The sequence below is a fragment of the Ixodes scapularis genome, unplaced genomic scaffold (genome assembly GCF_016920785.2).
Source record: "Ixodes scapularis isolate PalLabHiFi unplaced genomic scaffold, ASM1692078v2 PGA_scaffold5__190_contigs__length_132052651, whole genome shotgun sequence".
In the NCBI taxonomy this organism is placed as follows: domain Eukaryota; kingdom Metazoa; phylum Arthropoda; class Arachnida; order Ixodida; family Ixodidae; genus Ixodes; species Ixodes scapularis.
In genome coordinates this window covers 122,376,476-122,403,464 of record NW_024609880.1, presented here as the reverse complement: position 1 = coordinate 122,403,464, position 26,989 = coordinate 122,376,476, and the positions used below count along the sequence as shown (strand labels likewise).

General features: G+C 45.4%; 1 protein-coding gene across 1 annotated transcript in view; it reads left to right on the top strand.

Moving 5' to 3' along the window:
- Positions 1–588: 588 nt before the first annotated feature.
- The window catches only part of LOC121837954, a 41,123-nt gene continuing 14,722 nt past the window's right edge, over positions 589–26,989 (top strand). The window contains exons 1-3 of the mRNA XM_042293872.1: positions 589–774; positions 6,896–7,053; positions 20,193–20,272. Of these exons, the coding sequence (XP_042149806.1) occupies positions 589–774; positions 6,896–7,053; positions 20,193–20,272 (424 nt within the window). The remainder of the gene's footprint in view (positions 775–6,895; positions 7,054–20,192; positions 20,273–26,989) is intronic.

The window sequence follows — 26,989 nt, the reverse complement described above, 5'->3', positions numbered from 1 at the left end:
AATAATAAAACTATTGGGTCCTGGCACGCGCTGCGTTGTTTAGGACGTCAGTGACCGTAGTTTACAATGTCGTATTCCCTTTCCTTGTTTCTGATAATAATCACCCCACGCCAGTGTAAGCTAAGAAGCGATGAAAACTGGGTGAATGTATTGATCTGGAAGGCGCCCGTCCGTGGCATAGTTACTGTTTTTGTTTTTTTAATAATTTTCATTCGGTTAATTTTGCGTTCATTCTCACGACGTAGTATGGAGAAGTATGACTTTGTTGTTCCTGTCGCTTCAAGGCTAGTTCAGGCGTTTGTGTGAGCTGCAACCACAGAAACCAAAGCGACGAGGGAATTGGAACAACTAAAATACATAGTTGCTTTCCGAAGCGACTTCTGGCATTTTTTTTTTACTCCGTTGTGTATTACGAACACTTGTCTCGCATGTGGACGCAGCCTCTGTGAACAATACTTTTCCCTTAAGAGATTCTCGTCACAAACGTCAGCTATGATCCGGTACAGCTGTATTTTGAAATAACAACACACCAAATAGGAACTTATTTAACACTGAGGCACTGTTCAGTCGATCTCGAAAGAGGAGTGAATGCAGAAAGAATACGTTGCGATGGGCCTTCAGTGCGTATTGTTGTTTGCATATTTCGCCGCGGGTGAGGTGTGGGCGGAATGGACACCGAGCTTTCACTGGACGGAGAAAATGACCATAAAAAACCCGGAAAACAGTCCTAACTTCAACTACCCAGAACTTGGGTCTCTGCAAGATGCATGGCAGGTATGTGGTTAAGATGAGAGGGGGTGGGGGACGAAATGCACGCTGTCTTCTTAAGGCTTTACAGATATGTTAAAAAAAAGGCACGAAAGCTATGCTTATGCGGACTGAAAGACATAATATAAGTCGGTAAGCGTCACGATAAATCAGTTAATTAACACAAATTTGCGCATTAACATTTTTATTGATTGAAGAGAAAGATATGGTTCCCATCAGAAACTTGCTGAGTATCATCGAAGACTACTAAATGAGTAACAGAATTACTTGGAGCGCGTAGGAAGCGCGCTAAAGTTACCATCATCGAGGTCTTCTGGAGGAAACATGAGGACCCGAGTTTTCCGGTTTAGAGGGACACGCCCCCAACGATCAGCGAAACCTAAAGACGCTATTGGACGGAAAGGACACCTGGTTTGGAACCAGCAAACAAACATTTTACCGATTAGATCCCGCATTTGTTATGGATTCTGTGTCAAGTGCCATCCACGAACATGGCCCATGCGACTTTCAGAACTCATCTGGGGTATCTGAACGGGGTTTCCTAGACCTTTTGGCCTTATATCTACAATCAACACTCGTCGAACATAGAAAGGAAATTCTCAGGCGAAAGAAAGGTGTCTGCATAGGCTCCTGCCTTGCCCCAGTCCTCAGCGAAATATTTCTAACGTGTGTGGATAGGGAGATTGAAGCACGCCTTGAAGAGTTGACACTTGTCTTCCATGTTTTTCGTTACGTGGATGATTATTTAGTCATTCACCCGATCTCAGTTTCTTCTGATTCTGTAGTTCAAGCCTTCACTTCTTCGTCCTCAGGCCTGAATTTCACAAGGGAAGACAGCTCAGGCGATGGTCTCCAGTATCTCGATCTTCGTCTGCATCTTCTTCCGACCGGCATTTGTTGGGCCTTCCAACAACGATCTCGGAAACCTATTCTTCCATTCTGCAGTTCCCATTCTAAACTGGTAAAACATGGAATCATCCGGTCTCTCCTCTCATCTTCTCGCACCAAATCATGTTCTCACTTTGCAAGCTTCAGCATTGCAAAACAACAAGAACGTCTCCTCAGAGCAGGTTATCCGCAAGGTCTACTGAGCACCATTCTTGTTCAGCTAATTCTAACCACCCAAAGGCCCCGTGCTCCACGTAGTAAGCCTTCACGCGTTATCTGCATTCCCTATGTGCACAACTCGGCGCACAGACTGAAGGCAATTGCAGCGCGCTTCAACGTTTCGGTTGTCTTCTCGTTCAAGTTGCGCCTGAAAAACTGTGCAGGCGCGTGAACAATAACGAATCCTTCAAAAGATGTTCCATCAAACACGCTCATCAGACCGTTCCCTGTCAAGAGGGGGTGGTATACTCCATTCCTCTCTCCTGTGGCGACCGATACATTGGACAGACAGGTCGTTGCCTTAACACGCGCCTACGAGAGCACGTCCTCGAGGTCTCTCGTGCTTCGGACGACACTTTTCACCCAATAGTGGTTCATCAACGCCTCTGTACGAACTGTGAAGCCCGGTTCCAGGACACCTGCACGATTGGGAGACATAAGAACAAGCTCGGGAGAGAGATCATTGAGGCATACAAGATAGCCCATGACAATCACAACATCGCTGCCCCTTCTCTCGCTTTGTCCAGAAATGAGATCAACTACCTGAAACCAGAGCTGGATTAACCAAAGGGCGCTCTATCTCAATTTGTCAATAGTGTTTTTCTTTTTCTTTTTTCTATCTTTCTTTCTGAATTCTTTATCTTAAGTTTATTGGGTGTAAATTTGTGTTTTTTTTTCGGGTGTATATAATTATATTAATTTCCGCATCTTCCTCTTTAGTCTCAAACGTTAGGAAGAAGATAGCACTATTGAAGGAGACACCAGTAAATGTGTGTTGCTAGTTGAAAGAACTGTGCTGTCTGTCCTTGTCCTTAAGTGTTTTTATTCTTTCTTTGACTCCCGTTGGAACCAGCAGCGGCTTTGGTGTGGTTTTGGTCACCCTGGGGGGCGTTTTACTGACCGCGTCATCCCCTTTCGGCTTCACTTGGGATTTTTCTCGTTTGCTGGCTTGAGTCACTCTATCGCCTCTTCTTCTTCCTGCCTCCATGATTACAATAGAACTGCAGTGTACTAGAATACGAGGTTGTGTTGGGAGCGGAGCCATTCGCGTGAAGCGCGTGGTGTAGGAACCAAACCGGAACCAAACCGTTATTTTGGACCGAACCCAACGTTACCAAAACACTCAGTTGGGAAACTCACCCTCGAAACCTCGACCGCTGGTGTTTACCGAGACCGAGGTAAATACGATAACAGCGCCGCCCTTTAGAAAGGAGTTGAAACATAAAAGTTACTTTATACCGCTACTAATAGAGTCACTGAATGTTCCCAGAGTACCGAAACTCTCGGGCTCGAGGTGCACAAAACCTATCAACGCTTTTTTTTTACTGTGGTTAATTTGTGCTTTTAGAAAGCATGTTTTTGCGTTAAAACAAACAGATAAAGTTCTTTTCTAGGAGGATTTATTGAAGATTAGTACAGAATGCAAGGCACATGATATTTTCTCAAATCTTTACTTCACAAGGTTTTGTTGCGTAATTTATATTGTTTTTATACAACCATGTCTCACCGGGGATTTCAGGTAACGCGTCTCAATCTGTGCGCGTCCTAGCTTGGGTAGTAGTTCGGGACGCGTCCGCTTGGAAGATTGGCGTGGCATCGCTGAAGCTCCATCCACCGTATGTATTTCGCCGCCAAAATGGCCGATTAAAACCAAAATACATGAGTAACAGTGGACGCTATCGAATGCGATACTCTTGAACCAATTCAAGCAGCCGTGCAGTTCTCCGTGTTTCCGCTGTGGGAGAAATGGCGGCGCTACGATCGTAATTAGCTCGGTTCTTGAGTACTGATCGGTGCCACTTTTTTCGAGCAGGCTGTATGGAAGTTACCCAACTGAGTTTTTCTAGTAACGCTGGCCGAACCGAAATTTTCGCCGGCATCTTGAAACTGAACCGGCACTGCACAGGAAACAATATAACAGTAACCGGTTTAAAACGGTTCACGTTAAATTTTTTTTTTTTGTATTACAAAATGAATATTTGAAAAATAAAAATTGGGAGCTAAATTCATAAGTAGGGATCAAATTGTCATATTACAAATTGCAATTTATGAGAGCTTGTGGGTATTCGTGGCGCTTTTGTATTGTCACAATGATTAATCATGTGTCGTGTGGTCACGTGACTTCATGGTGTCAAAGCATGCTGTCAAGTAATGTCACGTCACGTGGCCACGGAAAGTGGTCACGTGACAAATGCCGAGTCAAGTTTACAACGTCACTAGATTCATTAGCGTTGTTGATACCGTGACGTCACATGGCATTACGACCTTTCACCGCGAGTCGCGTTACATCTTGACTCACTCGATTTTCATGAGCCCGAGTCGACTGCTCGGGTTCGTGACAATTAGCATCGCCAAACATTCGGCTAACGGTTCGTGTTCAATCAGATGTGAAAATAGCCGAACTCTGACAATGTCTAAAGCTCAACCCATGCTTTATTATTTGCCAACCCCATCGCATGCCTTCAATGAAGACCTGTCCGCTCGTTCTTATTGCGAGTTGAGGAGGGGGAAGCTGTTTCTGTCCTATATTTTTTCTGCTTCTGCCATAGAGCGGAGACGAGAACTGATGGTTGTTTCTGCAAGTTATCAACGCCAGGAATTGGCTCTTATCGGTATTCACTGAAAGTACAAAAATTGTTGCAGGACCCATTTTACAGGTACACATCATTGAGGCACGCAAATATGTTTTCGTTTTTACTACACTGTTTGAGAAAGTTGTCCCCGAGAGGAAAATCATTGAAAGGTCTAAATTTGATTTTTTTGATCCGACGATAACCAGAACTACAAGTGTGTACGGGAGAGATAGCTGAAAAGAAAGATCCTGGTGGCCTCAGAGGTACAGCCGAACGTTGGCAGCCGCTCAAAGTCTCACAGGAGTTTCGTTCTCAAGTTCTTCCCTAAGCTTTGACCACCTCCATATTTTGTATATGCTTCATAGTTTTGGGGAGTAAAATAAAATAAATTAATGATCCCTGTTAACATATGACTCAAATATAATACCGAGGAGAGAGTCCCTCAGGAATAAGAAGTATTATCTGGAGGGCTATCGAAAAAATAAGAAAAAAATGAAAGAGGATTACAAATCTCTGTAATGCGAAATTAGAGCGCAGGACCTGAGGAGGAGGAGTGGAGAGTACGGAGGGGAGGGCATACCCTTCCTTCCTCTTCATACCCTCTCCTCCTCTCATCCTCCTCCTCCATTCCGTCCTCTCCTCTCCTCCTTCAATTCAGTTTCCTCGCTAAATTTGAACGGAAAAATGACATCACATAACTTGGTGTCCCTTCACCTATGAACAAATTCAGTTTCTCCGCTAGATTTAGCGGGAAAATTGACGTCACGTGCCCTCAACACCAATTCAATTTTCCGTTAAATTTAGCGCGAAATTTAATTGGTGTTAACGGCACGTGACGTCAATTTTCCCGCTAAATTTAGCGCGCTTACGCCGAGGCCGACAGCGACGCCTACGCCGCTTAACCCGGAAACGAACGCTTAAGAGCTGCGCTCTAAAACAAAATGGAGGAAGGGAGTCTTGAACAAAACATACTTTGCTCTAAAGTTTTCTCTGCTCCGCATCTTCGGCACAGAGCTGAACGCGTTATCCCAAAAACTATTTCGTTTGCAAAACCACTCCTTCAAGAAATGTCCGAATGCGCGTGTTCCTGTTGCCAGACACTCTCGCCGATCCTCCCGATGCAACACCACGCAAGAATAATTTGTGTGTCTCGAATACATGATCTTGCACTGAGCGCAAACCTTCTGCAGCGTGCATTTTACACTGCCCTATCTAATTTTCTCAGCGAGAGCAAATCGCATTGACAACTAACCCATAGTGCGATGACGTCTCTATAATTAAAATTATAATTATTTTCATTTACTGTTTCCTCGAGATTGAAGATCGTAACGTTTTTTTTTATATTTGAAAATAGAAGGAAATAGTACGAATAATAATAATAAAAAACGATATAGTTACTCGTTTCACGGTTCAAATAGTGCCTATTGCCAAAACAACGCGGAAAATATATTCGCAATTTAGCGGTTCAAACCGGTTCGAACCGGTTCGAACCTTTATTTTCGCTCCCCGAAACTGAACCGGAATTGAAGCGAAAGGACTATGCACTAAGTGCGGACTATGCACCCGTTGAGGACTATCTAAGCAGAATCTTTTATTTTGATCCCAAATTAATCCCCGCGGACTATACACCGGGTGCCGACTATAGACCGAAAAGTACGGCACATTATCGCCCGATCATTTTTAGAAACCATACTACTTCATTACAAAAAACGAAGAAAGTAGAAGTAACTAAGTTATGATTAAACATAAATCCAAGGAGCGGTGGAGACTCCTCAACTAGTGTTTCGTAAAAGAATGGGGTGAGCATACGCAAATTAATTTTCTAAGTATGCATTTTAGTACTAAAGAAACATCATAACTACATATGTGCGTGCTAGAGATGTTTAAAAGTCGCTGCGTCGTTTGCAGGTGTTACTTCTCTTTAATCATGTAATTATGCTGTGCGGTTACACAAATACGTGCTTGCAAGTAATGTAATGGCACGCGCATATTTATGTTGCAGTCGTGTTGAAACCAGTGTCAGTGATACAAGCGTTCGATTTCTTCTTTGTATTTGAGCGTTCATTGAAGGGTATGCATTCATTATAGAAGACCACCATTACTTTGTTGTGACTTAAAGTAGGGCAATGCCTGATTTTTATTGTCGACAAGATACGAATGCTTAAATCTGAGTAATACCCGTGCCCACACGGGCACCTCGAATTCCATTTACAACGAATGACATTTGAACGATCGGCCAATCAGCGCCCGACACCTCGAGCGTGGGGCGTTCCACGCGTGACAGATCGCGAACCCATTTGTCGATCACACGAATCCCATTCGTTGTGAATGGCATTCGAGTTGCCCATGTGGCACGGGTATAAGTGCCCTATTTAGTTGGCCCTGCCATGCGTCTTTTCCTAATATTGGGAAAAATAATAAGAAATGTTTCGTTTCGATGATTGCAGGTCCTAGAAGAAACGTCAAATGATACGTATTTTTTGTTGTTCCGCACGGACGCTCCCGTTTCTATGAGATGTATCTCCGCAACAGCAAATATCACAGACAAAACGAACAAAACCGCAAATTTCACAATAATGGGTTACAATACGGACGACCAGGAATAGTAAGTACTTCACTCATCAGCTAAATAATAATAATAATAATAATAATTTTATTATTATTCATTCTGCTTTCATGTTTGCTTTCGATATTTTCGGGCCCGTCAAAGCCAAAGTACGCTGGTGGGACATGGCCCGGAAGAGGCAGTAATTCATTATATACATACTTAGTTAACAAACTAACACAGATAAACAATCATATCTTTATTCCGGGGGTGGAAGGGGGGGGGGGGGGGGGGGGGGAGCGGGAGCAGTCAGTCACTTTGTACATGGCACGCATAGAGATTGGCAATCACAGTGGACCGGATGAAACATTGTAGAGATATATACAGGTAAAATAAAAAGGTTCCGACAAGGTTGTCAAAATAAAGGTAAGAAAACGAATAGTTAATGTAGAATCCAATCAATCAGGAAATTTTTTAGTTGCTTTTTTTGGTAAGCGTAAAAATGTCACCAGGAAGTGAATTAAAGATTTTCGGGACTTAAATATCACGAGTAGCTTGACCATAGGGAGTATAAGAACGAGGCACAACATAGCGAGGACAACCTCTTGGAACTCGGGAGGACATGAATGTTTTTTTTTTTTTTTAATCATTTACCAAAAAGTGGCGCAAAATTCCTGAATTCACAAACAAATTTTGGAAGGAAGGTTACCCAAGATACTCAAAATATTTCCGGATTCTGTCAAATCACAGTTATACGCCACGCTCTTCAGTAAGTTCCGCAGAATATTATTGATCCGTACTTGCCGTCTTATGGGGCAATTGGAAAAAAATACCGAATTCCATGTCTGAAAACGCCGTATGCAAAACTGCTGGCAATATCTCTGCGCACGCAGATCGGCGCAAGATGTCTATTGGTGTACAGAAGCCAGGCAACACTTCTGAGTTTGCTGCAAATATAGGACAGGTGGGTATTCCAAGCAAGGTCGCTGTCGACATAAACGCCCAAGGTATTTCACTGAATTGACATAAGAAACCGCCGTACAGGAACAAGAAGCACAATGAGAGGTGTGAAGTAACAGAGGAATTTTCGTCACAGTTTGTTTTAAAAAAACTTCTAGAGCATACTAAACTAGTTTTTGAGACGTTAACTTTGATACAGTTGTCAAGAAACCAGTGCATAGCAGTGAAAACAGCTTGGAGTATTTGTGCGGCCCTTCGCGGCAACGGACCTATTGGCACTCACGGGCGGCGCAGGTTCAGGTTCTGCCGCGCCCTACTTCCTATGTCATGTCACCACCATGGTTGTAGGCTGACCTGTTTGCAAAGTCGCGCCGGTTGCTTCTGTGACGCCGCGTAGACGGCAAAGACCGACACGCGGGCTTGACGTCACGGAGCTGCGGCGGCGCTACGATCGCGCCGGAGCCGGGTGGTGTGGGCAAAAGCGCGCACGTTTCGCATGGGCGTCATAGCATTTCAGCATGCCGCGAAGCTGTGTTGCCGTTAATTGCACCGAAATGTACAAGAAAAGCAACGGAGTGAGTTTCCACAAGTTCCCGGCGGACTCTGAAAGTCATAGAAGGTTGATAACATCCGTGAATCGAAAAAAATGGTCGCCCCGCGCGAACGACCGTTTCTGCGGCAAGCGCTTTCTTGAAGGCAAGTACGGCTTTCATTTCAATCTCCCTCCCGAGGCTTGCGTATGTGCAGGGAAACCGTTGTCTGTTCGAGACCATCGATATTTTGTTCTCATGGTGTTCGCGCACAAAGCACCGGCCAAGCGCTCGTCGGAGGCTCGCTCGCCCGTGCTACCCAGCAGAAGGAGATCGGCGACAGAACGGCACTGTTGTAGGGGTTACCAAAAAAAAAAAAAAAAAAGTAACGAAATACGTTACTCGTTGCTTGCAACCAAAAGGTAGGTGTTAGTGAGCTTCGTTACCTAAAAATAAAAGGAACGCGTTACCGCTACCGATAAAAAGTAACACACGCAACTTCCGCGTTACCTTCTTTTAAATTATGATTAAACACATTTTACGGTTTTGGCGATACAGGTCATATATCAAGAAATATTATGTTCATGCAGAAACTGAACATAATTACTTTATCCCTTTTTACGGTTTCACATAAATACTCATGAGAGAAAACGTAAAGAAAAACATAGCTTGACGCCTAAAACACGGAAAAAAAAATGAAGTGTAATTTCTTTAAAACTTGGAAAGTAGTAACGAGTAACGTAGCTTGGCAATCACAGCAGGAAGTTGTAGTAGACCGTTTTTCTCCTCCGCTACGGTACCCGTGAAGAGAACGCAGCAGCGGCACATGCGCGCCGCCACCCTTGTCTGCATAGTTCAAGGTGTCGTGGCGGATTACGGACTGCTATCCGGCAGTCCGTAATTAGCGGGCTGCGGAAACGGTCTACTACAATTCCCCAGTAACGTAAATACGTTACCCGTTACTGTGTCGAAAACGTAACGAGTAGGTTACTACGTTACTGAAAAAAATAACGCGTTACCGGCAACGCCGTTACTTGTAACGTGTTACCGCCAAGACTGCAGAACGGACAAAGCGTTACTGCTTGTCATGCATTGTGGTCATGAGGGTAGAAAAAATATCGTAACTTGACTTGAGGACGCTGTGTGTATTTATTTGACTAATAAATACACTTCCGCAGTCCCACAGTCTGCTGATCACGCGGGCAGTGCGGAAACCGACTCGAAGTAATCGTAGGCCTCGAGAGACTTGTACGCCTGCTCCGTGTCGGCCGTAAACTGGCTTGGTGAAAAAACTAAAAAAATGACAACGGGATCAGTCGACGTCGGTGGCAGCAACTTTACGTCGGAAGTCCAGCAGGCCTTATTTACGGCGCACGGATCCTCGTAGGCAGCGCCGTCCACGCACAGTTTGTTTCGATACCGCTGCCGTTCAGGCTCGGGCAGCGAGCTCAAATAGTCGGGCATAGCCTACGACATACGTTGTCAAAAAATACGACGCACAAATAAAGATACAAGCGTCCCTACAACGTCAACAACGAGCGCACGCCATAGAACGCAATGGCGAAAACACGGAGAGCCGGGCTGCTTTTGCCCACATAGTTACCGCGCATGCGCGGCCTTCCGGCCGTGTTGGTAAACAGAGTCGTTCCGCGTGTCGGTCATCTGGCACCGCGAAGCATGTTACAGGGTGGCGTACCTCGATTGCTCCGGCCCATGGGCATTTTTGGGTCGGTTGTACGAAAATGTATACGAAATTTTCTCTAGAAACTACCGTCCACCTCTGTGCTGTTAATTTGTCTTTTCTTGACCACCCCGTAGCAGTTTTACGCTTTTTAATAATAATGAAATTGTGAAGAACGGGTAGAGAGAAGTTGGCGTTTATATTAAAACAGTGATGTCATCCAGCGCCTCGTGCTGGTTTGCTGCACTGTGTAATGAACGGAAAAACAAAGAAAAAATAGAAAGGAGTAGAGAAAGGTAAGAAAACAATATTGATACAAAGGAAGTATGAGAGAATATAAAAAAGTAATACAAGGTAAAAATTAAGAATAATTGTAGATGTGAGTGTTTCAATGGCAAGCGCCATTTACCACTTCAGTTCACTTTAGAACAATACAGCCTATGCTGTAACCGAGTATTTTTCAAAAACTTCAGGAAAGCTTCTGTGGCCTTACAACCGTCAGAAGATGTCATTCAGGGACCAAACACGATGTCGATGCTTATTTGTTTTTCCTCTTTGATGTTGAGGTGTTTTTTCATTAACTGCCTTTTATGGCTGTACTCCTCGCATTCGCAGACTGCGTGGTGGATGTTATGGACGCCGCTGCGCGATGCACATTCAGGGGACTGAGCTTTTCCGATTTTGTGAAGGTAGCTGTTGGTATACGCAACTTTAAGCCGCAAGCGGTGTAGCACGGTCTCCGTTTTTCTTGGTAAACCTCGTGGAGCCCGAAACTGTAGCTTAGGATCAATATTGTAAAGATATCTGTAGTGGTATTGAGGGTTTTCCCAAAGAGACGATGTTATTTTTTGGCCAACGTTTCTTATCATGTTATTTGAATCTGGTCTCAAGAATGGAATAGAGACAATAATAATGCTTTCGATGGAGTATCTAGCAGCTCTGTCGGCAAGAACATTTCCGGTTATACCGGAGTGGACAGGAACCCACTGTAGAATAAAATGGTGTCCCTGGCACGAAGCTTGGCGAGCTGCTTCCAAAATATCTTGCGCAAGTTGTAGATTTTGGCTACTTTTTTTCATCGAGGAAAAGGTGTAGAGAGCGGGCTTCGAGTCAACAAATATTGCCCAAAATTGAGGTTTTTCAGTTCCCGCTTGTGTCACTGCTGCTCGAATTGCTGTGAGCTCTGTCGCCGTTGATGAGGTGACGTGGCTCAGCTTTGCTTTTATGGATGTTCTCATAGAAGGAATGTAGACTCCCAGAGCCGATGATGACGTCATTGTACAGCCATCACTGAAGATGTGGCGGAATGAGTTGTATGATTTATTGATGTACTCAAGAGCAACCTGGGTGATCACCGGCGCACGCATCTTTGTTTTCGAAGTGATCCCTGGGATGCTTGTTCTGATTTCTAAGTGGGGGTACTTCCACGGTGGATATCTTGGAATTGTAGCCGCTTCAAATGATCTGGGAATATAATCCTTCAAAAGCGTGACTAATTGGCCAAATCCCGAGGATGGTCTCTCTGTTGAGATATTTGCTAGATGATGTTTATGTATTCGAGTTTTGTGACGAAGATGAGCTCGCAACGTTTCTTGCGTCCTTAAAATGGCGGGTGAAACTGCCCGTGCTTCAGCCGGAGTTCCCACATTCGATGTGCATTTCGGCAATCTTGAGCAAGCTCGAAGAGCTTGTGCTTGGGCATTTTCTAATTCTTTAGGAAGACACCGTGATACATTATGCATAACAGGAAGACTGTAGCGCATAAGACCGAGAAACAGAGCATTGTATAGGGCAATTAGCGCAGAGACAGAACGTCCCCATTTAGTCCCACTAATTATTCTGATTATATCGATAAACGAGGTCAGCTTTTTCTTTAGGCGCTTTATGTGGGGTCTCCATGTCAGTTGCCTGTCGAGAGTGACACCCAAAAATGTGTGTTCAGTGACGTAAAGAACTGGTTTTCCATCGATCACGATTGGGTATTTGTCCGTGTGTTTTCTGCTGAATGTCATCACCGCTGATTTGTCCGGTGATATATGCAGACCCCGCTCGTAGAGGTAGCGTGCTGTGATGTTTATTGCTTTCTGTAGTCTTGCTTTGTTTATGCAGAGAGACCTACCGCACGGCCAGGAACAGATATCATCAGCGTATATAGATACGTGAACGGTTTTAGGAAGTATTTTAAGAAGGCCTATTAGAGAAATGCTAAAAAGCATGGGGCTAAGGACCCCCCTGCGGTACTCCCCTCTTGATTTCATGAAAACCAGTGTTGCCCTCCGGTGTCGATATGTACTCTTGTCTTTCTTTAAGGTAACTTGCAATCAAGTTATATATGCGTCCTCCATAGCCAATGGCCCCCAGATCGTTAAGAATGGCACCGTGTTCTACAGCATCGAATGCCGATTTTATGTAAACAAATACAGCTGTTGTTATCTTGTTGACAGTCTTTGTTTGTTCAATGCTTGTCACTAAATCAATAACATTGTCGATGCTGCTTCTTCCGCGTCGAAATCCATTCATGGACGAGGGATATAATCCTCTATTTTCTAGATCCCATTCCATACGGGGTAGCAACATTCGTTCCATTACTTTGCTCATGCAACTTGTTAATGCAATTGGACGATACGAATTAATATCTAGGGGAAACTTTCCAGGTTTGAGGATTGGCAACACACGAGCAATTTTCCATTGCCTCGGTATAATTCCTGTTTCCCATGAGGAGTTAAAGGCCTTTAACAAGAAGGTTCTAGCCGCTTCCCCCAGGTGACGTAAGGCTGAGTGTCGTATTCCATCCGTGCCCGGGGACGACTTGACGTTAGATGCAAAGAGTGCCATATCAAGTTCTTTTAAAATAAAATATGCTTCAAAAGCATTGCACACCCTTACGGATGAGTGGTCATTTGTCGTATTCACTCTGCAGTCGATAAGAGTAGAGCCGGAGGTGATCTTGACACAGAATTCCTCGGCTATGGTTACTGCTGAAACTTGGCGGCTCAAAGCGATGGCCCGGAAGGGACGAACTTTCTGCGGCCTAACACGAAAGCTTCGCATCATGGGCCATATGCGAGTAACTGGCTTTCTGGGATCAAAGCCGGCACTAAGAGACCTCCAACGTTTTTTGGAAGGTTTGTCCAAGTGTCGTATAACGCGCTTTTGTGCTCTGCTAGAAGCCCTGACATCCTCAGCACTCTTAGTTTTTCTTGCCCTGTGCTCAGCCCGCCGACGGATGGCCACGCAGTCGTTCGTATTCTCCATCAATAGCTGTCGGGGGGTTTGTCATATTGACAGTTTTGGTCGCTTCGGAGGTTGAAGAGTTGATGGCCGCAACAAATCCTTCTGTCTCAGTTAGTGAAGTACAGGCAGACTCCAGTTTTGTTTTGAAGATATCCCAGTCAGTATAATGCATTGTGGTACGCCTCTTCAAGCAATGCAATCCTTGAAACGTAGTGTAAGTGGGCACGTGATCACTTCTATGAGTTTCAATACCAGCGAACCACCTGGCTCCCTCAGCGAGACATGAAGATACGAATGATAAATCTACTACTTGTAGATGCACCTCTGAAATACGTCGGACTACCGTCATTAAGAATTGCAAGGTCATATTTTAGTGTAACGTCAAATAAAGCTTGTCCTCGAGCATTAATTTTTCTGCTTCCCCATAATGAGTGGTGGCTATTGAAATCTCCTGTCAGAAAATGGGGTGATGGGGTTTGCTGTAAAATTCTATCCAGCCTCTGAATATCCAAGGCTGCTCGAGGAGGTATATAGCTAGCAATATGTGTGAACGAAATGTCTTCTATCTTAACAGTCGCAGCAATATACTCATTTGTAGGGTGCGACGGAATATCGTGTTGAATATAGGTCAGGTCCTTTTGAATGCCGACCAAAACTCGGCTAAGACCAGTTGTTCTGTGGGAATGAAAAAGCTCGTACCCTCATAGTCGGAAGCTGTGCGTCACTCGCGACTGTGATATTGCGATAATAGGAACAGGATATTTGAATATGAATTGTCTAAAGTCCAAGAGCCGATTTCGAAAGCCTCTCGCGTTCCACTGAAGGACGGTGGCATCTCTACGAAGCTTGTGTAATGACACCAGATCATAACAAGCGGAAGTATGGCATCTAGTATGGTTAATAGTGCTTGGGCTATAGGAGAATCCCATGAACGAAGAATATTACGGACAACGTTGGTGATGGTTTGGAGATTGACCTCGGACATAGGTGGTTGCTCCCTGGTTGATGCCCTCGACTGGTCCCTTCTGGGCTGCCTATTTTATTTATCTTCGACACGCGAAGTTGATGCAGATCCAGGAAGTGCTGGAAATTTTTTGTCATCCTTTAGCTGCAAAGTAGGAGCTGTAGCTTCTATGGATTTTAAATGGGTCTTGCCTTTTCTCACGCTGGATTGCTGCGTTGACGGGGAATCTCGTTGAGCACGAAAATCGTGAGGTGCGACATCGTGTCTTGCTTGGTTGACTGCTGTCCTGGCATGGCCAGTAGACATCTGATCTTGTGTAGACCGTAGAGCCTCTTTTGCTGAGACGTAACCAACCTTAGCTTCGCTCCTGTACCTGTATATTTTCTGCCCTCTTTTGTATGCCGGGCACAAACGAGATGTAGAGTCGTGTGCTTTGTGGCAGTTCATGCAGAGTGGGTCTTCCGCTTCGCACCTGGTGCGATCACGGGGTCCCCCGCAGCGAGCGCATCGCGATTCCCTTGTACAGGCGGTTCGAACGTGCCCAAAACGGTTACATTTGGAGCATTGACGTGGTTTCTCGATGTACGGTTGTGTTTTGTATCTTGTGTATCCGACTGTAACGAATTCTGGTAGAGTGTCCGTGCTAAAGGCGAGCTTAACGGTCTCGGATTTACCCAGTCGTCGGATGGAGATAACAGGTGCAGTAGTGCGAACTGCCAGTTGAAGTTCGCCCTCGGTGAGGTCTGCTGGTACTTCGTAGATCACCCCGGCCGCCGATTCTCGTGGGAGCGGTTCGTATGCCAGGACAGCGATCCCGTCAAGTGTGGTCAGTGCAAGGAGCGCTTTCGTAGCGTCTCTATTTCTGGTGTCAATTGCCAGTACGTTGAGTGTTTGGTTTGGCCTTACCAGGAACACCCGTCTGGAGCAGTCCTGTCCAGTTTTAGACGCGGAGCATCTCTTTCTCGGGTCTATGTCCCGCGGCGTCGTAGTCCGCACTCACACTACGCATGCGCAACTCTCCTCCTTCCCTCTCTCCAACAGCTGCGCGTTACTCTCTCCGCTCTCTCTCTCTCTACCAGCTGCGTGCACTTGGCGTGCGTTCGCCTCTACTCACACCGCGCGCGCATGCGCAACTCTCCTCCTCTAGTCTCCTCTCCTTCAAGTGTGAATATAAGCAGCGATAGCGCGCTGCGCGCGTTCAGTTCACCGCTGTTGACTCCACTTCACTCCGTTCTTCCAATGAAGTGTGATGGAAGCAACTCCGCATCACCCCATGGTTCCCCTCGGGAAGATGGTGTAATTTTTTTCTTGAATTTTCTTCGGGTTAATGGTTGCGATCACTTTGTCTGGATCGTTGGGTCTGTCTATCTCCGTGAGGTGGGGATCAGTATGATTCATAGTCTTGACGGTCTTGTCGCTTGACTCCGAACTAGTTGAGGCTTTGCGTTTCTTTCGATCCTGAATGAGCTGAAAGGGTGCCAAGTTGGCGTCCAGCTCGTCAGAGATTCTCTCAGAGTAAAAGACAGTGCTTGAAGTGCTTGACATACCCAATGATGGCCGCTCAGCCTGTCCATCCAGTTCCATTTTGATCGACGGTGAGCAATTGGCCGGCGGGATGACCCGCCCCAGCCATGGTAGGTGACCGTTGCGTCAATAGCGAGGATCGTATCGTTTTTACCTTGAATTAGCAGCGAGAATCTTGAATAAAGACACAATATAGCAGGAAAACCTCGATAGCAACCAAGGTAAATCCGACTTCTCTCCTCGAGTCGCGATTCGAAGAACGGGTAAGTGCACGCCCCACTTATGGATACCGCGTTCGCGTCAATTTGGCCATATTTCTCGCTTTATAACTTAAAAGCCACAAAATATTGCATTATGTTTTTGCAGTCTCTGTTCGTACATATTATAAACGTAAATTTCAGAGAGTTTAAATAATATTAAATATGGCCTTTTTTAAATGATTTTTAAAATAATGCATTTTTAAATAAATACCCCTGTGTGAGCGATTCTTGTAAATTCCTCCCGCTAACCAGGAAAACAATATTTCACGCAAAGTTTAACTATGTGCAGAGCAACACACTGGCAAAGGTTTAGGACCTTAGCTTTTATAGATACGGAGAAATATATTCTTTAATCCAGAGCGTTATTACGGAATTGTTTTTCTCAAGATAACTACCCCAACACTCGGTGATTAATGCTTTTTGTCAATCCTTATGCCTAAACTGTCAGTGAATATTTCTAGACCCGTAGCCAGAACAGTAATTTGGGAAATGCCGCCCGAAATGTCAACATCGGGCGATACGCGAAACGCGCACGTGACTTGAAAGGGTGCTTACAAATTTTTTTTTCGCAAAGACAGAGACTTTTTTTTTTGAAAGCAAGGATTGGTGTTATTGTTCTGGGCATCAAGCCAGCAAAATATATTTTTTTATCAAAATTAAAAATGGCCACCGGAGATATTTGTTCAATATTTTCTGAAAACGCACAGTAGTTAAAAAGAAAAAAAAAAGTCCCCGAAGACCAAGATAAGCAATTTACGCAGAAAATTTGAATGGTTAACGGTATGAACACACACACACACACACACACACACACACACACACACACACACACACACACACACACACACACACACACACACACACACACACACACACACACACACACACACACACACACACACACACACACACACACACACACACACACACACACACACACGCACGCACGCACGCACGCACGCACGCACGCACGCACGCACGCACGCACGCACGCACGCACGCACGCACGCACGCACGCACGCACGCACGCACGCACGCACGCACGCACGCACGCACGCACGCACGCACGCACGCACGCACGCACGCACGCACGCACGCACGCACGCACGCACGCACGCACGCACGCACGCACGCACGCACGCACGCACGCACGCACGCACGCACGCACGCACGCACGCACGCACGCACGCACGCACGCACGCGCGCGCGCGCGCGCACGCACGCACGCACGCACGCACGCACGCACGCACGCACGCACGCACACACACACACACACACACACACACACACACACACACACACACACACACACACACACACACACACACACACACACACACACACACACACACACACACACACACACACACACACACACACACACACACACACACACACACACACACACACACACACACACACACACACACACACACACACACACACACACACACACACACACACACACACACACACACACACACACACACACACACACACACACACACACACACACACACACACACACACACACACACACACACACACACACACACACACACACACACACACACACACACACACACACACACACACACACACACACACACACACACACACACACACACACACACACACACACACACACACACACACACACACACACACACACACACACACACACACACACACACACACACACACACACACACACACACACACACACACACACACACACACACACACACACACACACACACACACACACACACACACACACACACACACACACACACACACACACACACACACACACACACACACACACACACACACACACACACACACACACACACACACACACACACACACACACACACACAGTATCCTGAAACGCTGCGTTCAAGTAATCGGTATTGTCCTCTAAGAGAAGTTGCGTGGCCTTCTCAGGTACACAACCGTATTGCGATTTCGATATCATCAGGTGGCTGCCCAAAATACTGCTCATCACAAAAATAGGTGTTTCTCTAACACGTTCACTAAGACGGGCAATATTGATATGGAGCGGTAATTCTTTATCACATTTGGTTTCCGCCCTTAAAAATTGGTCAAGCAATACCCACTTTGATCTTTATTAATTTTACGCGTCCTTATGAAACCGTTGGTCATAAAAAGAAGCACGTGTGTTAAAGAGGCAAAGTTAATTTGGAGAAAACCAACGGTAATTCCATCGGCTCCAGGTCATCTAGTCCACTTTATACTAAACAAAGCCGACTTCCAAACTTCTTCATCCATATCATGAAGAAAAGCAGACGAGTTATTGGTATCTTTCAATGATACTTCCTAAACACAGCCACTGGGTGATTTGTCTGAAGTGGCGAAGAACGTGTTAAGCCTTTCCGCGCTTTCCTTACCATTGTCGGAAAACAAAATTGAATATGACGTCACCAATTGAGCGCTAACTGTAGTGACCTCTAAGACCTCTCACAAGGGACGAAGTTTGTAAAATATTAAAAAGATTTTCTGCGAACCTTTTTTCTTAAATGAATTCACTTAGCGCAGCGTACGTGGGTACTGACCTTGTTCCTGGCGGCATGAAATTCCGCGCGCAATTGGACATTTTGAGGAGGTCGCGTACAAAACACCAAAAACCTTTATCAGCGATGGAAGCCAAAATATGAGTATTTAACCAAATGCGATCTGGCCTTCGTTTTTTTACTAAACGTTGCGCTGTGCCTTCGCCTTGAAAGAGTTGTGGACTTGAACAAATGGTGAGTAAACATCAGAGTGCGATGTCCCTTGGAGAAAAGAGCCCCAAACGTATGACGAAGCCAATCTGTCCAACATCTTTTTATCGAAGATTTGAACGATTTGTCGATCACTTTTCGCAGCCGCTGCCGGGGCGGACTGCTATATCATTTGACACCCAGCAAAAAAAAAAAAAAAAAAAGAAGGGGGGTCGGTTATTTTTTGCGAAATTGCTGCCGATTTCAGTGTTGCTTCTAACGTCCCGACACAAATATGGTAAATACACGAGGACACCAGTCTACCGCCCACCGCCTCTTATATGGTTGGTGCACTGAAAACGCTTTCAAAACCTACACCAGCAAGTGTTAGGGTAGTCGCAAACATCGGATGTTTAATCTTTCAGCAAATCTATGTTGATATCTCGTACGATGCAAAATAATACTCGACACCAGCTCGCGCCAACTTGTCGGTGTGAGCTTGTGAAGACATTGCCCGTATCTTTTAGGAGGAGGTCTATAGCGAACTAAAAGATTAAAAGAGTGGAAGGAGGTCTCAATTTTTAAGGAAATACATTCTGCGTAACAGAAAGTTACTTCCTGACTTGAGACATAGTTATTCCCTTTTCGGATTTACCACCATCTCCTCTCCAATTGTATACTAACGAGAAAACGAGAAGGAATTGCAACCCAATAAGTGGTAAAGATCCCACAAAGCTTTGGGTTCGTTGGATTCCGTTAAAACAAGAGCGTTAATGCGAAGCAAAACTTCATTAACAATCACTTTAAGACACTCCCAGTACTTTCTCAAACTTCTAATGTTAACGTACAGAACAGAAATGGAGTGGTAGGGTGCAACGAGCAACCGCTTCAACTTATCGAAGTCATTACACGAATGGAAAGTCACCGCCGCTGCCTAAGACGTTTTTTTCTCTCCAGATTTTGAACATTGTTGAAGCGGACGATGTGCACATTTTCGAAATTCCGTTCGTGAATTCCTTCCGACATTATCCAAACAAACCTCTACTGCATTCCCTTCCCCTTTACTCTAGCATTACAGAAATGTTCCTTGCATGACGAATGAAGGTGTTCGTTAAAAAGTACTCTTGAAAGGGCGTCCGAAAAAGGCAGCTTACGCAGTCTACGTTAGACAAAGGCAGCTTGCTTAAGGTCTACCCACTAATCCTTCCAATCAGAGCTCGGCGTTCTGACGTCCCCGCACGCTCTCGTCTCCTCCTCTCACTTAGTTTCTCGGCGCATATGTTCTACAACTAACTTGCTCGTAAATTATTTTAATTTCAGCGAGAATGTCACACTACAAGTGAGAGCTCTGAATCAAACTGACTACCCGCTTGAAAACGTTATAAGGGCAAACTTCAAAGGTATGTATATACTCCAACCATGCTTTGAAAAAGAGGGGGGGTGGGGGGGATATAGCCCGAGAGGGTAACCTTTCAACCCTTCATTCAAATTTATTCAGATTTTAGAACGAATTAGGCCCTATTGGGAATTATAAATTCAGAAGTTTCAGCCTTACCGATTATACAGCATCCTACGCTTCTCAAGTTATAGAAAAGACGTGACTTCATTAGGAAATGTTTAAAAAATTAATTTTGTAGAAGTGTGTACAAGTTAAAGTACAAATGGTAAAAAAGGCAATTCTAGAAGAGAAAAAGAAAACAAAAACACCCAGAAATTAAAAAAAGGTCACAAAAGTTTTATCATAAAAGATAGAGTTTTTTTAGTTTTTTTAGACTGAGTATTTTAATTGTTTTTTTTTATGAAATTAAAGTTCAGGACATTCCTGCATTTAGTTTTTACGCTATCCGAACGTCAAATGATGCATTTCATCCTACCATATTTCCTGCTAAAAACTGGAACTGAGCAAAATGCATTTGAAGTTTCAACTTGAGGCTTCTCTATTTTTTGAGTCTGCGGCATACAAAATTCACCTGAAGCATCGAAAGCACCTTCCTTTTTGAAACATCATTGTCCCCATGGAATTAACTACCAGCTAGCGTCGTTTGTGAGCAAGCTATTTTTGGTAGGAGGCATTCCTCGACAGATAAACTGCCGAGAACCATGAGGCAAATGATACTAAACAGCAGGAAAGTAGCAATCTGATCTGGTTTGGGAGATACCGTCAAAAGGTCACTGCTGAAGATAACAAACTATCACGTCACCGGGCAGGACCAGTCGTAAGCCCTATCCTGGGTCTCAACCAGTAAGATTGTTCATACAATATGTTTTACATTTTGTCTGTTTGTATTTATGGGGTTGTCCTGGTCATTGATTCTTTTAAACTTGGGAAGCTGTGACAGGCTAGATTTCAAGAGGCTCTTCCAAGGAGGGTTAGATGGTCTGGCTATGTTACACGAGAACAAAACAGGCCTAATTAAAAAATTGCGAATTTTCTTCTTGCTGCTTGGGAGGGCTGTTGACATGCCGAAAATATGTTTTCTAGATAAATCCTCAAGCTATATAAATAAACGTTCCTGAAAACCATTATTTCGAAGTTAGTAAGCATGAATATAGCATTAAAAAAAGTTTTCAAAAAAATTAAATTCCAATGCCATTAATTAGATTCGGAATCTTCTTTTCATCGATAACAAATCTAGTTGTTTTTTTTTTCTTACACAACTCGCACGAGTAGATAAGTGGTAGATATAAACGAATGCATCGGAAAGTCTGTCATTTAGTTTTGCCATAAAACAATGGGATCCAGATATCACTCATCTATTAGTTCAATTGTCTTCAAGTATCTAAGCGGTGGTGAATGCCCTTGAAAGTCTCGCATTCGAAAATTTTAATCGTCCATATAAATATATACTTATATATTCGCGGCTTGAGATGTGACGTTGTCCAGAGAAAAGTAGCGGATCTGATAAAAAAAAATGCTGTTGTTTTGTTTTGTTTGATTTTTACTGTGGTGATTTTTGAACTTGTACTCGTGTTCTGTCTACTCTTCTGTCCAATAAATAATATTTTTAATTCACACTGGAAATGAACAAAAAACGAGGACGTACATTCATATGGTGAGGCTATCTGTCATTTTAAATGTCGCGTTTTTACCTATAAAACTTTCTGCACGTTAGCCCGATGTTCATATATATATATACGGTAAAAAGGTTCAACGGGCCGGTTGGAGGTAAAACGAAAGTGGAGGAGATCCAGGAAAGGCCTTTCTTTACTGCACCGACGTTTCAAGCGTATATATATATATAAAACTGAGAAGAAAAGAACCCTTAGTGAAAAACAGCAACAACGGACGATTTAATCTTCGAAGTTTCGGCCGGAGTCCGGCCTTCGTCAGGAAGAACTTTTACAGATGAACGCGGGTGGTATTTATACAATGCTACGGTCGAGTCCAAGTTTCGGAGGGGTGACGGTTGAAGCTTTCGAGAGAGGGAAGCGTAGGGCAGTTCTTATTCGGGTGAAGAAGCTTGACGGTCGGTGCCAAGTTTCAAGGACGGCGGGATGACGGTTGTAGCTTCTTGAGAGGGGGCGCAGGGTGATTTTGTGTCCGGGCCGGCAGCGGTGACCTATATAGACGATAGCGTACAATAGACGAAAGTTACACGCGCAAACTAAAGTGCTGTCTCAAAAAAAAAAAAAAGGAATGGGCGGCACGGTCACTTGTGTGCATGCAGGCATGCATGAGTCAAACCTGGAAGGGAACAATGTTAAACCTAGAAGTAAAAAGAAATACAATGGATATCAGAACCTGGAAATAAAAGAAAAGTTGATGGTCCAGTTCCGGCCCCAAACACAGTACCACTGTTAACAACAAAATCTACAAAAAAAAAAAAAAAGGTTTTGGATTGCTGTTGCTATTCGTCTGTTAGCATTTTAATCGATGCCAGAGTACCGGGGCTTTCATTTATTCCTTGTTTAATAGTGTTAAATCGGTAAATTAGGTAGGATTCACGCTGTTCACGTTCGCGATTTGATTTAAATCCAGATTCTAGGAGCGTCACTGACAATTTATCAAAAGAATGTTTTGGGAGAGCGAGATGTTTGGATAAAGGCAGTGCCGGAAGATTTATGGCGTGAGATTTGTGATTATTAAAGCGCAGTCTAAATGCCGTTCTAGTCTGTCCTATGTATTGCATTTTGCATACCGTACACTCGAATAAGTAAATGACATTCGACGAGGCACATGTTAAGTTCCCTTTAATTTTGATCGAGAACTGCGAGTGCGTGCTGCTGGCCGTGCTTGTGTGCTGCATCTGTTTACAGATTAGACATCCTGGGTGCCTGCAAGGCCTACATTCGTTAGGTGGTGGCGATGAATTTATCCGAGAGTTTACTAGCGCGTCTTTGAGGTTACGCGATCGTCTGTGGACTACCCCCGGGGCGGATGGAAACGCGCGTTTAAGGCGCTCGCTTTGTTCGAGAATGTTATAATGTCGTCTCAAGACATTATTTACATTGGGATGGTTTATGCTATAAGTTAGACATAGATTTGTGCGTTGTGTGGCGCTTTGCGTGGGGCGCGGGCTGATGAGGTCTGCGCGGTTCAGTTGTTTGGCTTTTCTGATTGCATCGCCGATTATACGGGGTGGATACTTTTGTTTCTCTAGCACTGACTTTAAATTTTGACTGCTCGCATCAAAATCTGTCTCTTTTGAACAAATTCGTTTGAAACGATGAGCTTGGCTATAGGGAATGCTGTTCTTGCAATGGTGTGGGTGGTCGCTTTGATAATGAAGGTATTGCTGCCGATCTGTTGGCTTACGGTACAGGCTCGTGGCGAGTTTACTTTCGTCTATCTTAACGTTGACGTCTAGGAAGTTTATTTCGGTTTGAGAGTACGAATGTGTAAAGCGGATGCTCGGATGAGCAGCTTTGTATCGACCTATGAAATCCACCAGCTCCTCCTCAGTGTGCGACCATACAATAAATATATCATCTATAAACCTTTTGTATATTAGCGGCTTTACGGGACATTCAGAAAGGAACTGAGATTCTAATTTTCCCATGAATATGTTGGCATAGTTCGGGGCCATTTTGGTGCCCATCGCGGTTCCGCTAACCTGCCTAAAGTATTTATTGTTAAATTCGAACGTGTTTAGTTCTAAGACAAGCCTCGCTAGAGTAGCGACGACGTGTCCATCTAGGGTATCCGGTTGTTTGTGGAGTTCGTACATGTCAATTAAAGAGAGTATTCCATCATCATGTGGAATATTCGTATACAGCGATGACACATCGAGTGTAACGAGATATGATTCTTTTGGTATGCATAAATTTGATATTTCTCTTAAGAAGTGAGTTGTGTCTTTAATGTACGAATCAAGAATTGTAGGTATATGTTTAATTAAACTGTCTACATATTCTGATATGGGTTCGGTTACTGTACCTATTCCGGATATGATTGGACGCCCTGGGTTACCAGGTTTGTGAATCTTAGGGAGCATGTAGAAGCGGCCCGGAGAAGGCTGTACCGGTTTCATTAATTTATGTTCGTTAGCACTTATTCTGCCCTCGTCTAGGAGATCCTTAAGAACCGAGGTCACAATCTGAGTGTGGTGCACCGTAGGGTCATCCGCGAGAGGTTCATAAAACTTTGAGTCATTTAGTTGGCGGTTTCCTTCTCGAATGTATTCAGAAGTGCTAAGAATCACAATTGCTCCTCCTTTATCGGCTGGTTTTATTGTTATGTCTGTCCTATTGCTCAGGGTTTTTAAGCTAGCCCGTTCGGATTTAGTGAGGTTATCCCGTCTTCCCGCCTGCCTGCGATATTCCCGCATTAAGTCTTTTTGCACAGCGGCTATGTATAAGTCAAGAAAATCATCACGGCTAGCTTTTGGCGTCCAGTCGCTCGTTGCACGCTGCTGAGGGGTGTTGGAGCTAGAAGTTTTGTCCAAGAAGTATTCCCGCAATCTTAAATTTCGAGCAAAGTTGTCGAGGTCGCGTAGTAATTGAAGTTCGTCAACAAAACCTGTGGCGGGACAGAAATTTAATCCCCTCGAAAGGAGTCTTTCCTCTTCTGTTGATATAGTCACGCCAGATAGATTAACAATTGTAGTGCCACAAGGGGCACTAGTGCTTGACCTATCGTCTGTTATGCTAATGGCCGGTTGAGTATGTTCGTTATAGTTAAATGATGTCGTGAGCTGAGGTAAAACAGGGTTAGGAACCTTATCGCGCTGTAGCTTACGTAGCTTGATTGTTGCGAGGTCATGGTGTTTCTTTTTATCAAATTCAGATAGGGCGCTAATTTCGGATGTTGATAAGGGGCCATTTGAACGGAGAAGTGTAGCGGTCGCGGTCGTTAACTGTTTCACTTGTTTGTCACTATGCTGAATCGCTATTTGGACCAGTTTCAGGGAACCTTCAAGGAGAACTTGTTGCCATTCCGATCGGTCATGTTGGTCGAGGTTTGTGCAGGCGGGAGGAAGGGAAAGCGACATGCCCTTCGGGGTAATGCCTGCGTTAAGGTACACTAGCAAGGTTGATTTATGGAGTTCGTGCCTAATGCGTTTATCTGAGAGCTTTCGTACTTTAAGAAAAGTGGTACTGTAGTTTGGAGTGGAGGAACTGGACTCACCGAACTGTCGTCATTCGTCTTTCTTCGGGTGCGGGGAGCTCTCCACGGTGGGCTTTCGCAGGTTGTAGCGCTGTCTTGGGGTACTTCTCGGCTGCTGCGGGCGTTGCATTGGTGCCACACTCTCGGCAGGTGTCGGGTACTCATCGACGTAGTTGACGCTCTCGCTGGCTGCCGGGCACGGTGCTCGCGGGGTCCCCACAGGGGCAGCTGGGCTCTCGATGCTCTCGCTGGCTGCCGGGCACGGTGCTCCCGCGATCCCCACAGGGGCAGCTAGGCTCTCTGGACTGGCGTTGTGGGACCTGGGACTCTCGGGGCGCCTGGGTTCCTCTGATGCGGCTCTCCTGGTGCAGTTGGCGGTGGCGGCGGTGGGGATCTCCGATGACCACCCTGGCGACGTCGTACTTGCTCCACGTTGCAAGATAGACTTCATGTTTGCCGCGAGGAGGGCGACTCCCGTGAAGCTCGGGTGCAGCCCGTCAGCCGCCAGGACTCGAAGAGGCGGCAGCGTCGTGAAGTCGTGGTCCAGGAAGGTCACCTTGCCAGGTTTCCTGCAGTAGCCCTTGACAGTGTTGTTGACCTTCCGGGCTTCGGTGTTGAACCAGTGGACGAAGCGATGGTTCGACTGATCCAGGCGTCGATTGGTGTGCCGAGGCAACACGAGGGACACAATAAGCCTGTGGAGCTCCGGACGTGCTCGCAGCGTGTTGTTGACCAGGCGACAGCACCGTTGTAGCGTCTCGTCGGTGCCGTATCGTTCCAGCTCGGTCGTCCCTACGTGAAAGACGAGCGTCGTGACAAAACGTGGGAGGTTGGCGAGCTCCTTCTCGATGTCGAACGTGGATGCGCCACGGATGGTGATGAAGGCGGGTGCGGCTCTATCGTAGGGGTCGAAGTGCTGGTGGGGATATCGGGTCTGCGAGTTCCCGATGACAGCGGAGGTCGGCAGGTGCTTGGGGTACATCCGTGTTAGCTGCTCCACCTTGGGTGCGCCGGGGGCCGGTCTGGAAACAACGGGCATGGTGGCGGGAGGCCGAAGGCGTGGGTATAAAACTGAGAAGAAAAGAACCCTTAGTGAAAAGCAGCAACAACGGACGATTTAATCTTCGACGTTTCGGCCGGAGTCCGGCCTTCGTCAGGAAGAACTTTTACAGATGAACGCGGGTGGTATGTATACAATGCTACGGTCGAGTCCAAATTTCGGAGGGCTGACGGTTGAAGCTTCAACCGTCACCCCTCCGAAATTTGGACTCGACCGTAGCATTGTATAAATACCACCCGCGTTTATCTGTAAAAGTTCTTCCTGACGAAGGCCGGACTCCGGCCGAAACGTCGAAGATTAAATCGTCCGTTGTTGCTGTTTTTCACTAAGGGTTCTTTTCTTCTCAGTTTTATACCCACGCCTTCGGCCTCCCGCAACCATGCCCGTTGCTTCCAGACCGGCCCCCGGCGCACCCAAGGTGGAGCAGCTAACACGGATGTACCCCAAGCACCTGCCGACCTCCGCTGTCATCGGGAGCTCGCAGACCCGATATCTCCACCAGCACTTCGA